We start from the raw sequence: 12,661 nt of genomic DNA on the forward strand, positions 1-12,661 counted from the left end.
TATTATTTATTTTTATTAGATTAACATTAAACCTATTAGAAAATTCTGTGTAATAATGTAATTTCAAGTTTTATCATTGTACTAATGCTAATTAAATCTTAAAAACTATAAGCAAAATTACGAACGAAATTATTTTACAGAAAGAAATAAATTGTAATTAAAAACTAATTATAAAATGGATTGTAAGTAATCCAATGAGCCCTATCCTGGTCGTCAGCAGATTTATGACTCGTAAATATACTTTTGAATACTTAATTATTTCTTTTTATTAGATTAATATTAAACCTATTAGAAAATTCTGTATAATAATGTAATTTCAAGTTTTATCATTGTACTAATGCTAATTAAATCTTAATTAAAGATTAAAAAAAAAATCTTAATTAATTAAATCTTAAGAACTATATATAAGCAAAATTACGAACGAAATTATTTTACAGAAATACATAAATTGTAATTAAAAACTAATTATAAAATGGATTGTAAGTAATCCAATGAGCCCTATCCTGGTCGTCAGCAGATTTATGACTCGTAAATATACTTTTGAATACTTAATTATTTCTTTTTATTAGATTAATATTAAACCTATTAGAAAATTCTGTGTAATAATGTAATTTCAAGTTTTATCATTGTACTAATGCTAATTAAATCTTAATTAAAGATTAAAAAAAAAAATCTTAATTAATTAAATCTTAAGAACTATAAGCAAAATTACGAACGAAATTATTTTACAGAAAGAAATAAATTGTAATTAAAAACTAATTATAAAATGGATTGTAAGTAATCCAATGAGCCCTATCCTGATCGTCAGCAGATTTATGACTAGTAAATATACTTTTGAATACTTCGGAGGCTTTAGGATCTTTCGCAATACTATAGCTTTCTTTAGCTTTTCTATATGCAGGATCTTCAGCTTCATTTCTATTTACATTCTTCTTAGGTAAAGTTGAACATTTTTCTTCCTTTTTGATCTTCTTTTTCGGTACTTCTTCTTTATCGCTGACTTCAGTCGAAGTACTTTCAATCGATGTACTTTCAGTCAAAGTACTTTCAGTTTTATTTTTCCTTTTCTTGGAAGATTTCTGTGCAGCTTTGCGTGCATTTAGACGTTCCTGCATTAATTCTAGATCCTCATCAACCGCATTCAAAATAACAATATCCGCTTCAGTAAATGCTTGTTGACATCTATGACATACCTTTAAAACAAAAAGAAATAAATAATAATACTTTGTAATCAAAAATATGAAAATAAAAATTTAATTTAATGTATTACGTACTGAAGTCTTGACTTCTTTAAGTGCGCGTTCGCTCATCACACAACCGCAAGTCCACAAAAAGCAGAATTTATACTTTCCATTCATTTCCAATCCAATAACTGGACAAATGTATGGACTCTTTCCACCATCAACATAACAATCTCCTTTTTCTGCTTTGTTCGCATTGAATGCTGGATTAGGAGTAAGATTGAGATTCTTGATATCTTTTAAGTTTTTAATGTGAACAGCAGATTCTGGAAGTGTATCACGATCAAGAAGTCCTTCCAAAACAGATTCCTTGCTATAAAGACGACCTAATCCACATGCAACAACTGGTGCTTGCAAAGGTAATTGTCGTATAGTACAATGTTTCCATCTGAATGCTAATTCAGCATCTTTATCTTTCTGTAAAATTAGAACGACAAAAAACATTTTATTACATATGTTTTAAATAATAAATATTATAAGATTTTAGATTACAACATTGCAATTTAGTTATTGCAATGTAATCGTTTATTGCATTATAAAATTGTATTCTCTTATTGCCAAAGATTATATTTTTTTGGTTATGTTATATGTAGAAAATATTTGTTTTAAATAAAATGCATATGGGTACTTACTTTCTCAGGTTTCTTCTTTATTCTCACGAGCTCGTCTCTACGAGGAATAGTTCCACCATCGCAACCCATTGCAATAAAAGATTAATTATTTATTATTTTAAAGAAAAAATAATCGTAATTAATTCGACAAGCTATATCGTACACTGAATGGAGGTCCCAGTGATGCCAACCGAAATTCGTCAGTGTCGCTAGGAACTTATTTTCCGTTTTATAACCTGTCAGTGTTACCAAATTAATATTAGTAATATTTTTATAGTTATTTCATTTAACAGTAAGAAATTACCAAGTACTGTCAAATAAACTAATCTATAAAAATAAAAAGCTTTCTAAAAGATTTTATACAATAATTTTCCATTTCAATTGAAAATAATTTGTGACAACAAAAAAGGTAAATGTATTTCAAGTTAAAAATTGTTAAATTAATGTGCCTAAGGGTTATGTTACAATGCTTTATTATTTTTTACTAATATATGAATTTTTCTTAACAAATAACCTGATTACTATTTCAGGACGTTTATTCAAAGCAAACTTTGAATATAATATGCTCAAATAAAGAACAATCGTATTCCAATTGTGTTTCAAGACTTTAACAAAAATGGGTTTGTTAACAGTGTTGAAGAAATTAAAGCAAAAAGAAAAAGAAATGAGAATCCTAATGTTGTATGTATTACATTGATTTATCAATCTTCTTTTTGTAATTAAAAATAAACAAAAAAGTATGTTATTAAATTGTTAAAATGTAAATTAATATTTCAGAGGATTAGACAACGCAGGTAAAACAACAGTTTTGAAAAGAATAAATGGAGAGCCTATAGACACCATATCCCCAACGCTGGGTTTCAACATAAAAACTTTAGAACACCGTGGTTACAAATTAAACGTATGGGACGTCGGTGGACAGAAATCATTGCGTTCATACTGGAGGAATTATTTTGAATCTACGGATGGATTAATATGGGTAATCGATAGTGCTGATCGTAGAAGATTAGAAGATTGCAAGGTAGAATTATATAAATTATTGCAAGAGGAAAGATTGGAAGGCGCAAGTCTTTTGATATTCGCTAATAAACAAGATTTACCTGGTGCACTTTCGGCATCCGACATTGCTGAAATTTTAGAATTACCTAACATTAAAACGCATCACTGGCAGATATACAAATGTTCTGCAGTTACGGGAGAAAATTTAGTCGAAGGTATTAATTGGATTGTTAGCGATATCGCAGCAAGAATATTTTATATCGATTAAATATTAAATCCTCGTGTTAAGTTAATACGTTTAATTTATTACAGAAATTTTAATAGTAGTACTTCGAAATAAATTCTAATAATATTCTAATCTTTCATACCAGTCGTTAAATATTTCTTCTTCAACTTCATAGATTATTTCTTCGGAATACTTTATGTGATCGCATAAATAAAATAAGACGTATGATTATAATTATTTGTTAAATAATCATATTAATAGATTCTTTATTTCTTTTTTATACTAACCTCAGGTCTTTCTTTAGGTATCTGTTTTGCTTTTGGTTTTTCAGGTTCTACTTTTACAATCTCTTCTTCCTTTTCTTCTTCTTTTTTTATTGATGGTTTAACTGGAGGTGGTTTTGTGTCAGGAAATTCTTTCAAATAAATTGCTTTTATGAGAGCTTGATCGACTGTTTTTCTTGGTCCAGGAAAAGCATTGATGATCTCCTTGATAAGCGATTTAGATAATCTCAATTTAAATTGTCTTATTAATTCTCTAAATTGTCCTGCAATAATATTTATTATAAATTTTATCAAATTGTAGCATCTCATTTTATAATCGTGCAACAAATACCTTCATGTATTGATTTATCAGTTAAAGATAATACAAAATGACCAAAATTTCTTCTTAGTCTTTTTCGTTTTTGTGCCATCGCTTCGTATTGAGCTCTCCTCAAAAGAATTTTTTGAACATTTGGCCCTACTAATTTGTAATTATTAAGAATACCACCTAATTCTATTTGTAACCATGGTTTTTCATTTTCTATAGATTCCAATTCTGGTAGAATATTTTTATCTGCCCAGACATTTTCTAAATTTAAAAGACGAAGACTACTGTCCGGTGAATTTTTCATAGTAAGAGAAGAAATCAAAATAAATGCACCTTCCGCGCCTAAAGGATTACTTCCTAAATATAATTCTTCTAATACATTGTTTGTCGACAATGGTTTGGAAATAATTTCTGCATCAGATTTCGTTAACATGTTACCTTCAAATCAAAAATTAATTCCAGCAAAGTAAGTATAATTAATTAATTTAATTCGTAGGAAAATAATTCTCACTTCTAAGATCCAAAATTTCAAGTTGCGACCTTCTTAAAATAATTGTCAAGTATCTGACGCATTCAGAATCAATCCCGTTCCACGATAAATTTAATCCAACCAAAATATAATTTTTCGATAAAGCGTTGGCCAAACTTTTCCAAGTTTGTTGATCGAACAACGAATTCGATGATAAATCCAACCATTTAATGGATTTCGAATGTGCTATGATATAGCATATATGTTCCGTGCAAGCTTTGTTTAAATTATTATTTGCTAAAAAAAGTTCTTCCAAGCTTTCATTATCTCGTACCGCGGATGCTAATACTTCTAATCCTTTCTCATTAAGATCACAAGAATTAAGATTAAGAGTGATCAACGAGGACGATGCTGAAATTCCATCGCACAATTTTTCCGTACCTTTCGAACCGATCCGACATTTGGATAAAATTAAATTATTTATCGTACTACTTTTCTGCAATAATTCACCCAAATAATAACAAGCACCTTTGGTCAACCAATTGTCCTGAAAAAATAATTACAATAATCAGTATTGCAACGTATTTAACACGTTGATCGCCACCTGACTCAAAATTAGGTCACAGCTGTGTTTCCATTGAAACCAATTTCATTGAACCATTGAAATTCGATTGACAATTATCTTCGTTCAATTTAAATAAATTTTCTTAAGCAATTTAGAAGAATTTTTGTATTTATTTCCATGACAAATCAAACGATCAACGTGTTCAAATTGTATGGAGGAAATTATAAACGAAAAACAAAGAAAGTACCGTAAGATCGATCGTTTGAACGGATGCGTTATTTTGCAAAGCGCAGCAAATAATTTCAACGATTCGTGGATCGATTCCGTAATATCTTAAATCAATGTATTCCGTTTGCAACATTTCAGCAATCGATTGTATAACTTTGAGACCTTTGAATTTGGCGTGTTCGTCAAATTTGTAAACCCCACTTTCTTCAAAGGATTCTTGAGTTGGAAGAATCCAAAATGCTGGGCCCACCCCGGGATCATTTGGGATTGGAAAGGTCGTGCTCAAATTGGATAATTTCATTTGCGAATCGCTTATATCGATATCCCTCAAGCAAGGATGAATCGAAGATTCGCTGAGCGATCTTTCGGAAACAACATCTTTTTCTTCCGGAGTAATTAAAGTTTCGATCGAAGCATCGTCGTCATCTTTTTTTAGGACGACCTGAAACACAATTTTCTTATTAAATACTCGAATGTTTCGTATTTTAACTTAATGGAATATTAAAAATTAAACCAATAGAAAGGATTCTATACTTCGCGGCTAATTTGATTAAAGTTTACCAAATTTGTTGTTTTTTTTTATGTTACACCGAGTAATTTTTGTAAACTTATCTTCTTCTTCTTCTTCTTTTTCTTTCTATCCTTCAATTGATCTCGTTCGAAATCATCGCTGGATTCTGATTCCTCGTCGTATTCACCCTCAAAAGTTTCCTCTTCGTAATATTTATCCCATTTTTCGTAATCAAATTCTGAGTAGTTAGATTCTTTGATCGAATTTTTGATATATTGCTGTAGCATATATTTCATATTTTATTTTATTTTATTTTTCCATTGAATAACAAAAATTTAAGTATATTTCAATATATTAGTTTAATTATACGCGTGTACCTGTGTACTGTTCATTCTTCAAATTTAATTTCGTTAATATCCAAACTATTGAATTTTTTTTACATTTTTTTTTTTTGTTCTTTTTTTACGAATTTTTCATACCGGTTATAATTAATGTCAAATCAATTGAAATTTAAATTCGATTTGCCACGAAATGAGTAATGTTTCAATGATCGATATATTAATGATCGAAGATCGAACAAAATCTTAATATTAAATCACGGAATAGAATGATCGAAGATTGGTTCAGGAAACAATTTCGATGAATGAAATTTGACTGTCAAGAGAGAGAGAGAGAGATGACTCATTTACCGAGTATTCTCATCAAGTGGTTTTTCTGAACCATTGTGTTGTAATTTCAACAGTTCCTTATACAGTGATCATCCTAATCTATCTTACGTTATGTTCGTCCGGGCTCGTAAATTCTGTTGTCTCGTCGCGAAATTGATCTTAGAGCTTATTGTTCATCCCAGACGCACTTTTGACGATGATTAAGTGTATTATCTTCAATTATATCAAAATTACCTTTAAATGTGTACACGTATCTATGTATACACATATATATATCATGTTTTTAGATTGAACTATTTGAATTATTAATTTATTAGCGGTATACTTGTGATCAATTATTACCAACTGAGAATTATTTTGATCAGATAAAAAAAACAAGGATCCATATTTATGATCTATATATTAAACGATAAAACAGTAAGGATCTATTGTTAATGATTGTAATTTCATTTTTGAAATAATAAAATATTCATTATTTTTATGATAAAAATGAAATGAATGAATGAAAACTATACTATAATAATTATCTTATTATTTATTTATTCTTTAAAAGTGAGGGTAGTGGTGGGGGGAGGGTTGATGGAAAAGCTAATATAAAAACAAGAAAAAGAAAAAAGCATTCTGACGAAGTATTGTACTTTTTATTGAAACTCTTCATCGTCGTAACGTAATGCGAGAGATAATGGTGATGGATGGGAAGGGGGAGGGGGTGGTTGGGCAGGAGCAAAAATAAGATACGAAAAGGGAGGAAGAGGAGGTGGGGGGGACGGGAAGTTATTTACAACAATGTATTCGCTCATTTCGTTAATTAACTCGGCATTGTCGTTGACGAGCGATCGATCACAATTCACAACGCGTGGGTGTATATCCCTTAAACTAAAATCTATCATCGATCAGAGAGACATTAGTTAAACGATTCATTCATTTCTCTAGATTAATAAGTTGTAAGTTTTAATTCACTTATCTTCTAACGGTTCAACGTAAGATCGAATAAAATCGATCCTCGAGACCCCACTTTTTATCCTCCCGGAATAAACGTAACGTTAATTCCCGGATTATTTATTTGTAATTTTTTCTTTTTTTTAATTCGTTATATTTTAAAATTGCAAAAAAAAAAAACAAACAAACAAGAAAAAAAATAAATGAAAGTAAAACGAATAAACTTTCGTTCGACGTTCGAACTATTGCCCCGCGTGATCTAGGAATAATTTTAAGAATACACAAATAGAAAATAAAAAATATTATATATAAAATTATGTATATATATATATATATATATTTATATATATAAATCGTCGCGAAATTATTTATATTTATATTTCTACGAAATGAGGGAGAGGGGGGGGCAAATTGATATAATTCTATTATTTTCTTCCTCATTTAAAAGGGGAAGGGAGGAAAAGAAAATATGATTAAACAAATAAAATAAAATAAAATAAAATAAAAGTGGAACTCCCCCCTCCCCACAAAATAAAATTGCACATCTAGATAAGAGTTCGGAAGAAAGAACGATCCTATCTATATTATAATACTTGATTAAACGGTTGTGGGGAAGGAGGGAGGGGAATAGAAGAGATGAAGGTGTAGGAGGGGGATGTGGGGTTAATCTATTTACAATTCTTCTCGAAGGCTTGCTACGCCGCTCTTTCTCTTATTAATCGCATATCGAAATACGAGATTAATCGATCACTATAGATCGAATAGAAAGTATACAAGAGACTTACCGGTTTATTATAATTATTATTCTTTTTCTTTTTTTTTTTCTTTTCCTTAACTTTGCCAACTATGTGTCTATTGGATAAAAACATCGAATACGTAAAAGTCACGTTTTTTTGCGTGTACGTGTACGTGTACGTGTACGTGTACGTGTATAACTAACCGTTGATTGAATTAATATTAAAATGCACACACGTTTGTTCGTTTGATCGAGAAATGACGAAGATGTAAATATAATATCGTACGTACGTATAAATTATTTATATAAATTTATAATTAAATGTAATATAAAGGTTTTTTGTTTTAAAAAAACAAAAAAAAACTTGTCAACTTGTCTCCTTTTTCTTTTTTTTGTAGTTGTTGTAATCGCAGTAACTGGAATATAGTTAGAATCGTTAAGTAAAAGCGGCGTATATTTACACTAATTTCTTTTTTCTCCTTGCACTTTTCCTCGTCTTATCATTAATTATTAATGTTACTATGATTATTATTATTATTATTATTATTATTAATATTATTAATATTATTATGATTATTATATTATTATTATTAATATAATTATTATTAATATTATTATTTGAATTATTTTTTTTTTGTCATTTTTTTGTTTCATTACATCTTTCTATTTTTATTAAACTTAATTCTACACGAAATAATCGCATTTTCTGTCGGTGAACGTTCGTAAATACGCATACGTTAGATTCTAACTAATGGTATCGCCAAATTTTCACTCTTCTTTTCTTCTTTTTTCAGTTTTTTTCATTTAGTATTATTATTATTTATTTATCTATTTATTTTATTTATTCATTTATCCTCTCTCACACACACACACACATACATATACGTTCGTTTTTTTTTTTCGTTCATGACGATATCATAGTGTTGCGAAATTAAAACAAACAAAAAAGAAATAGACATAGTACAACGATAGACTTAACGAAGGAAAAGAGGGAAGAAAGTTAAAAAATAAAATAAAATAAAAATATATATATATATATATAATAAAAAAAGAAGTAAAAAACGATACTGTGGGAAAGTATGTCATTACGTAAATAATAATAATAATAATATATCACAATAATATCGTTCGAAAGGAACGTTCGAAGGCTAAACATCATTTTTATATATCAATTTGTGGATTGGATTAAAAAAATTTTAAGCCTCGGCGAAAAACAAATAGTACACTTTTATTTTTTATTATAAAAAACAAAAGTTAGTTCGATATTGAAAACTAAAATGAGAAGGGAAAAATAAAAAAAACATATAATTTTTCTACGTTAGACTCAAAACTTTTCAACCCACCCACGTACATATTTCGCAATGAAAATTTTATATTAACGCGTTATCGGCATATTACACGGTATGTATGCAGGTATGCGCACGTATGTATATTCGTATAAATGTATCGTAAGTCTTAGGAAATGATTTTCACTGTGTTTTAAGTGAATCGTAAAAATTGTTCGGTATAAATGTAAGTATCCAAACAATGTAACGCAATCAGTATAATCATCAGTTAAAATTATAAAATCGTAAGCAGTACGTTATATAATATATATATACGATACGTTGTACGGTGTAAGTAACGAGATTTCTTAAAAAAAAAAAAAATTATTCGGAGAATAACACACACACACACATCTTCATTATCGTTCTTTGATATTTGAACCTCATCACTGCGTTATAAATGCGTTATATATACAGTAGAATCTGTAGTATCCGAATTAACAGGAAAAGTAAAATAAAGTTTCTCGAATTGTGATAGGGATCGCAGAAATTTCATGAAATTTAAACAATTTCTCTGCAACGTTTGAATAATTAAAAATATCGTGTCGGATACTGAGAGGTTCCACCGTGTTACATACATGCTGCACATGCGTTTATGTTTTATTTTATTCATTTTGTTGTTGTGTGTTTATTTGCAGACGTGCCTCGCCTAAAGGATTGATTATTATTTAATTTAATTGATTAATTAATTAATTATTTATTTATTTATTCATTTAATTAATTATTCATTTATTTATTTATTCATTTATTTATTTATATGATATAACAACGAACGCGTACGATCTCTATTATAATAATTATAATAATTATGCGCGAGAACGACACAGCGTAGAAAACTTTTAAGATATCAAGGGTCGTGATTGCTGAACACTTGGATGTGCAAGCGGTGCAGTCACAGCGAAAATTACTAAGTACGAGCTATATACATATGTACAACGATAACAACATATTAAAATGTTATCATTATAGTTACTTATAATCGTCGATCGCGTTTATTGTCAACAAAATCATGATCTTTAGTCATGAGATTATGGGAACTCTGATGGGGGGACACGTAGAAAATCATTTTAAATAAGAACTTTCTTATTCTTCTTCTTTTTCTTCTTCTTTTCTTTTTTTTGTGCATGATATTTCTACGTAACCTTTTTTAAAAAAAAAACAAACAGGGAAGACGTTAATTCTTGCAAGATTACGACATTTATAATATATATATAATATATAATATATTTTTTCTCGATTATATTATAGTGAACGTACGTGTCTTCGAATATAATCATCATCTTAAAACCATACCACTTAATCGTGCTAGCAAACATTTAAGTTTAGCAAAATACTTGATTACCTTGTCACCAGATTTAATAAACACGTGGGAATAATTGGGAACACTTTGAACACAAGTTAGAGTCGAGTTTAAATCGTAATGAATAATCGATAAGTCCGTGTTAGGTACTACAATTGCTGTAAAAAATAATAATAATAAGAAAAAAAAAGAAAAAAGAAAAAAAAAGAAGACTTTAAACATGTACCGTTAACACTTGATGAGTACCCGACGTTTGACTCGTCCCAGGTTGCTGATGGGAGTACGTTGGTTCTTGTATTCTCGGTTTGGTGTAAGGTTTGTGGGGACCTTCCTCGTAACTAAAACTCACCGTGTTATTTCTCGTCTCGGCACTTGGAGGTTTGTAAAGGGGTGGTAAACGATGTCTTCCTTCTTCCGAGACCATTTCGAGACTCTCTTCAGTTGTACCGAGAGAACTGAGAGAAGCACCGGCCAATGGTCTGACTACGGACACGCGTGGTTCTGGGTCTTGATCCTTCAAAGGATTTGCGTACCTTCTTAGGTTCTCTTCGTTTTGTAAATTGTTTGATTTTTCGTCTAGATCGCTGCGATGACGATGCAACGAAGTCTCGCTGCTGGTCGTCGCAGTTAAGCTGGAACGTTGTCTTGCCGTCCTGAGATACCAAAGACCTCCGAACAAAGCTAGTACTAGGACAGTTGCCAAAGCACCACCGAGGACAGCGATGTAACCACCTGCCGCGTTGTTCGAATTGGAACTTGGTTCGCTGATCAAAGCGGTTTCGACTTTGACTTCCAAAACTGAGGCAAGTGCGAGTGGTCTGCCCATCGGACGACTCAATGCTTCGCCCAAATCCCGAGCTGCGTCTGCTGCCGTTTCCGAGAATATTGTTACCTCGACGGTATCGTTGTCACCCGGTTTCAAATCGCAAAGTAATACGATCAATTGTGGTCGTCTCGGGTCAGCCAAAAGTTTTCTCAACCGACGACAAAGCAACTCGACCGACGTACCAGACGCTAAAGTGTCTCTTCTCAATAGTATCGTCAATCTCGAACACGTTGGTCCCGGTGTTGCTTGACCAGGCCAACAGGAGGGTGGTGCTGGTAACGCAGGTGGTCCTACTCTTCTCCCAGTTTCCACCGGTCGACATTCACCCCAAGCTGGACAGGGTGGCGATAGACAACTTTCTCCTGGACTCGGTACGCATACTTCGTGTGCCAAACAGGACGTACCGTTTAAGCAGTTACCTTGACCGCACCAGACATTACTACATTGATTCTTTCCGCTTCGACACTCGCAAATGTTGCAGTCGTCCTCCCAGCTTGCAGCTACGCATCCTGGACCGCCGGCCGTGCGAATCTCGCAACGAATACCGGTCCTACCTGCGGAACGGACAAAAAGAAGATGTAAGAACCCACCGGACGAGTTTGTATCGTTGTAAAGTACGAGCAACCCTCGAATGAAAACTGGTCTGAATTATGAACAGGATCGATCTTTTTTCTCCCATTCTATTTCTTTCTTTCTTTTAAAACGTCGATCTTATTTATCAAACGCGTAATTCAATATCCTTTCTTATAACGTTACTTTTATTAATGTCAGAATTTTCTACGTGTGTTATATATTTAATACATACCCGGTGGACAAACGCAAGAATAACTCGCAATTCCATCGACGCAGGTTGCTCCCGCGGTGCAGGGATCGCTGGCACACTCGTTCACGTTGATACGACAATCGGGCCCGGTAAATCCTGGCGCGCACTCGCATCTGAACCAATTAACTCCGTCGACGCATTTACCACCGTTCAGACACGGCAACGGTTGACAATCGTCCACGTTCCTAAGACAATTCGGGCCCTCGAAACCTTCGCGACAAAGACATTTGTAATTTCCATCCGCCGTGTTGACGCACGTTGCTCCGTTTTCGCAAGGATTACTGGCACACGCCGGAGACGCTATATGACAAGCTGCACCCTCCCAACTTGGCGGACAGTGACACGTAAAGCCATCCCCGCGATCTTGACACGTTCCACCGTGACGACAAGTGCCCGGTTCGCAATGGCCACCTCGGAGGGCACAGGTTTTTCCCTTCCAGCCATTTCGACAAATGCACGTAAAGTCGGCGACACCGTCCACGCATGTGCCGTTGTTACGGCACGGTAACGACATGCACTCGTCTACGTCTGCAAATGCAAATTAATTCTTTTTTATTTAGAGACTGGGTTATTTATTTATTTTTTGTTTTTTTGAAAATACTG

General features: G+C 32.0%; 3 protein-coding genes across 5 annotated transcripts in view; 1 reads left to right on the plus strand and 2 right to left on the minus strand.

The window, feature by feature from the left end:
- Position 1: 1 nt before the first annotated feature.
- Positions 2-2,046, minus strand: LOC122515244 (replication termination factor 2). Of its 2 annotated transcripts, XM_043632521.1 has the most exons (4): positions 1,874-2,046; positions 1,275-1,658; positions 814-1,193; positions 2-519 (listed from the first exon to the last, which is right to left on the minus strand). In XM_043632521.1, the coding sequence occupies exons 1-4, from the start codon at positions 1,940-1,942 to the stop codon at positions 462-464; spliced, it is 891 nt and encodes a 296-aa protein (XP_043488456.1). In that variant the 5' UTR covers positions 1,943-2,046; the 3' UTR covers positions 2-461. The 2 variants fall into 2 exon arrangements, with proteins under 2 accessions (XP_043488456.1, XP_043488455.1); XM_043632520.1 differs by having other exon boundaries at positions 2-1,193.
- Positions 2,047-2,143: 97 nt separating this feature from the next.
- On the plus strand, positions 2,144-3,144 carry LOC122515245 (ADP-ribosylation factor-like protein 2). Its single transcript, XM_043632523.1, has 3 exons — positions 2,144-2,261; positions 2,383-2,533; positions 2,630-3,144. The coding sequence occupies exons 2-3, from the start codon at positions 2,469-2,471 to the stop codon at positions 3,117-3,119; spliced, it is 555 nt and encodes a 184-aa protein (XP_043488458.1). The 5' UTR covers positions 2,144-2,261; positions 2,383-2,468; the 3' UTR covers positions 3,120-3,144.
- Positions 3,145-3,167: 23 nt separating this feature from the next.
- Positions 3,168-12,661, minus strand: part of LOC122515241 (protein jagged-1-like) — a 55,684-nt gene continuing 46,190 nt past the window's right edge. The window contains exons 6-12 of one of the 2 annotated variants that reach the window (XM_043632516.1): positions 12,041-12,586; positions 10,759-11,789; positions 4,950-5,372; positions 4,180-4,684; positions 3,693-4,106; positions 3,365-3,624; positions 3,168-3,269 (exon numbers count right to left, since the gene is read on the minus strand). In XM_043632516.1, coding sequence (XP_043488451.1) covers positions 3,195-3,269; positions 3,365-3,624; positions 3,693-4,106; positions 4,180-4,684; positions 4,950-5,372; positions 10,759-11,789; positions 12,041-12,586 — 3,254 coding nt within the window. In that variant the 3' untranslated portion in view covers positions 3,168-3,194. Of the gene's footprint in view, positions 3,270-3,364; positions 3,625-3,692; positions 4,107-4,179; positions 4,685-4,949; positions 5,373-10,635; positions 11,790-12,040; positions 12,587-12,661 lie in introns of both variants that reach the window. The other variant, XM_043632515.1, reaches the window with a different exon arrangement.

Source organism: Polistes fuscatus, unplaced genomic scaffold (genome assembly GCF_010416935.1).
Source record: "Polistes fuscatus isolate 324 unplaced genomic scaffold, CU_Pfus_HIC Scaffold17, whole genome shotgun sequence".
Classification (NCBI taxonomy): Eukaryota; Metazoa; Arthropoda; class Insecta; order Hymenoptera; family Vespidae; genus Polistes; species Polistes fuscatus.

Bases quoted from the DNA above. Each gene is read 5' to 3' on its own strand.
- LOC122515244 (XM_043632521.1), bottom strand. From the start codon at position 1,942: ATGGGTTGCGATGGTGGAACTATTCCTCGTAGAGACGAGCTCGTGAGA. The intron at 1,659-1,873 runs GTAAGTACCCAT...CTAATTTTACAG, and splicing joins TAAAGAAGAAACCTGAGAAA to AAAGATAAAGATGCTGAATT. The intron at 520-813 runs ATCTGCTGACGA...TACGAGTCATAA, and splicing joins AGTATATTTACTAGTCATAA to ATCTGCTGACGACCAGGATA.
- LOC122515245 (XM_043632523.1), top strand. From the start codon at position 2,469: ATGGGTTTGTTAACAGTGTTGAAGAAATTAAAGCAAAAAGAAAAAGAA. The intron at 2,534-2,629 runs GTATGTATTACA...TTAATATTTCAG, and splicing joins GAAATGAGAATCCTAATGTT to AGGATTAGACAACGCAGGTA.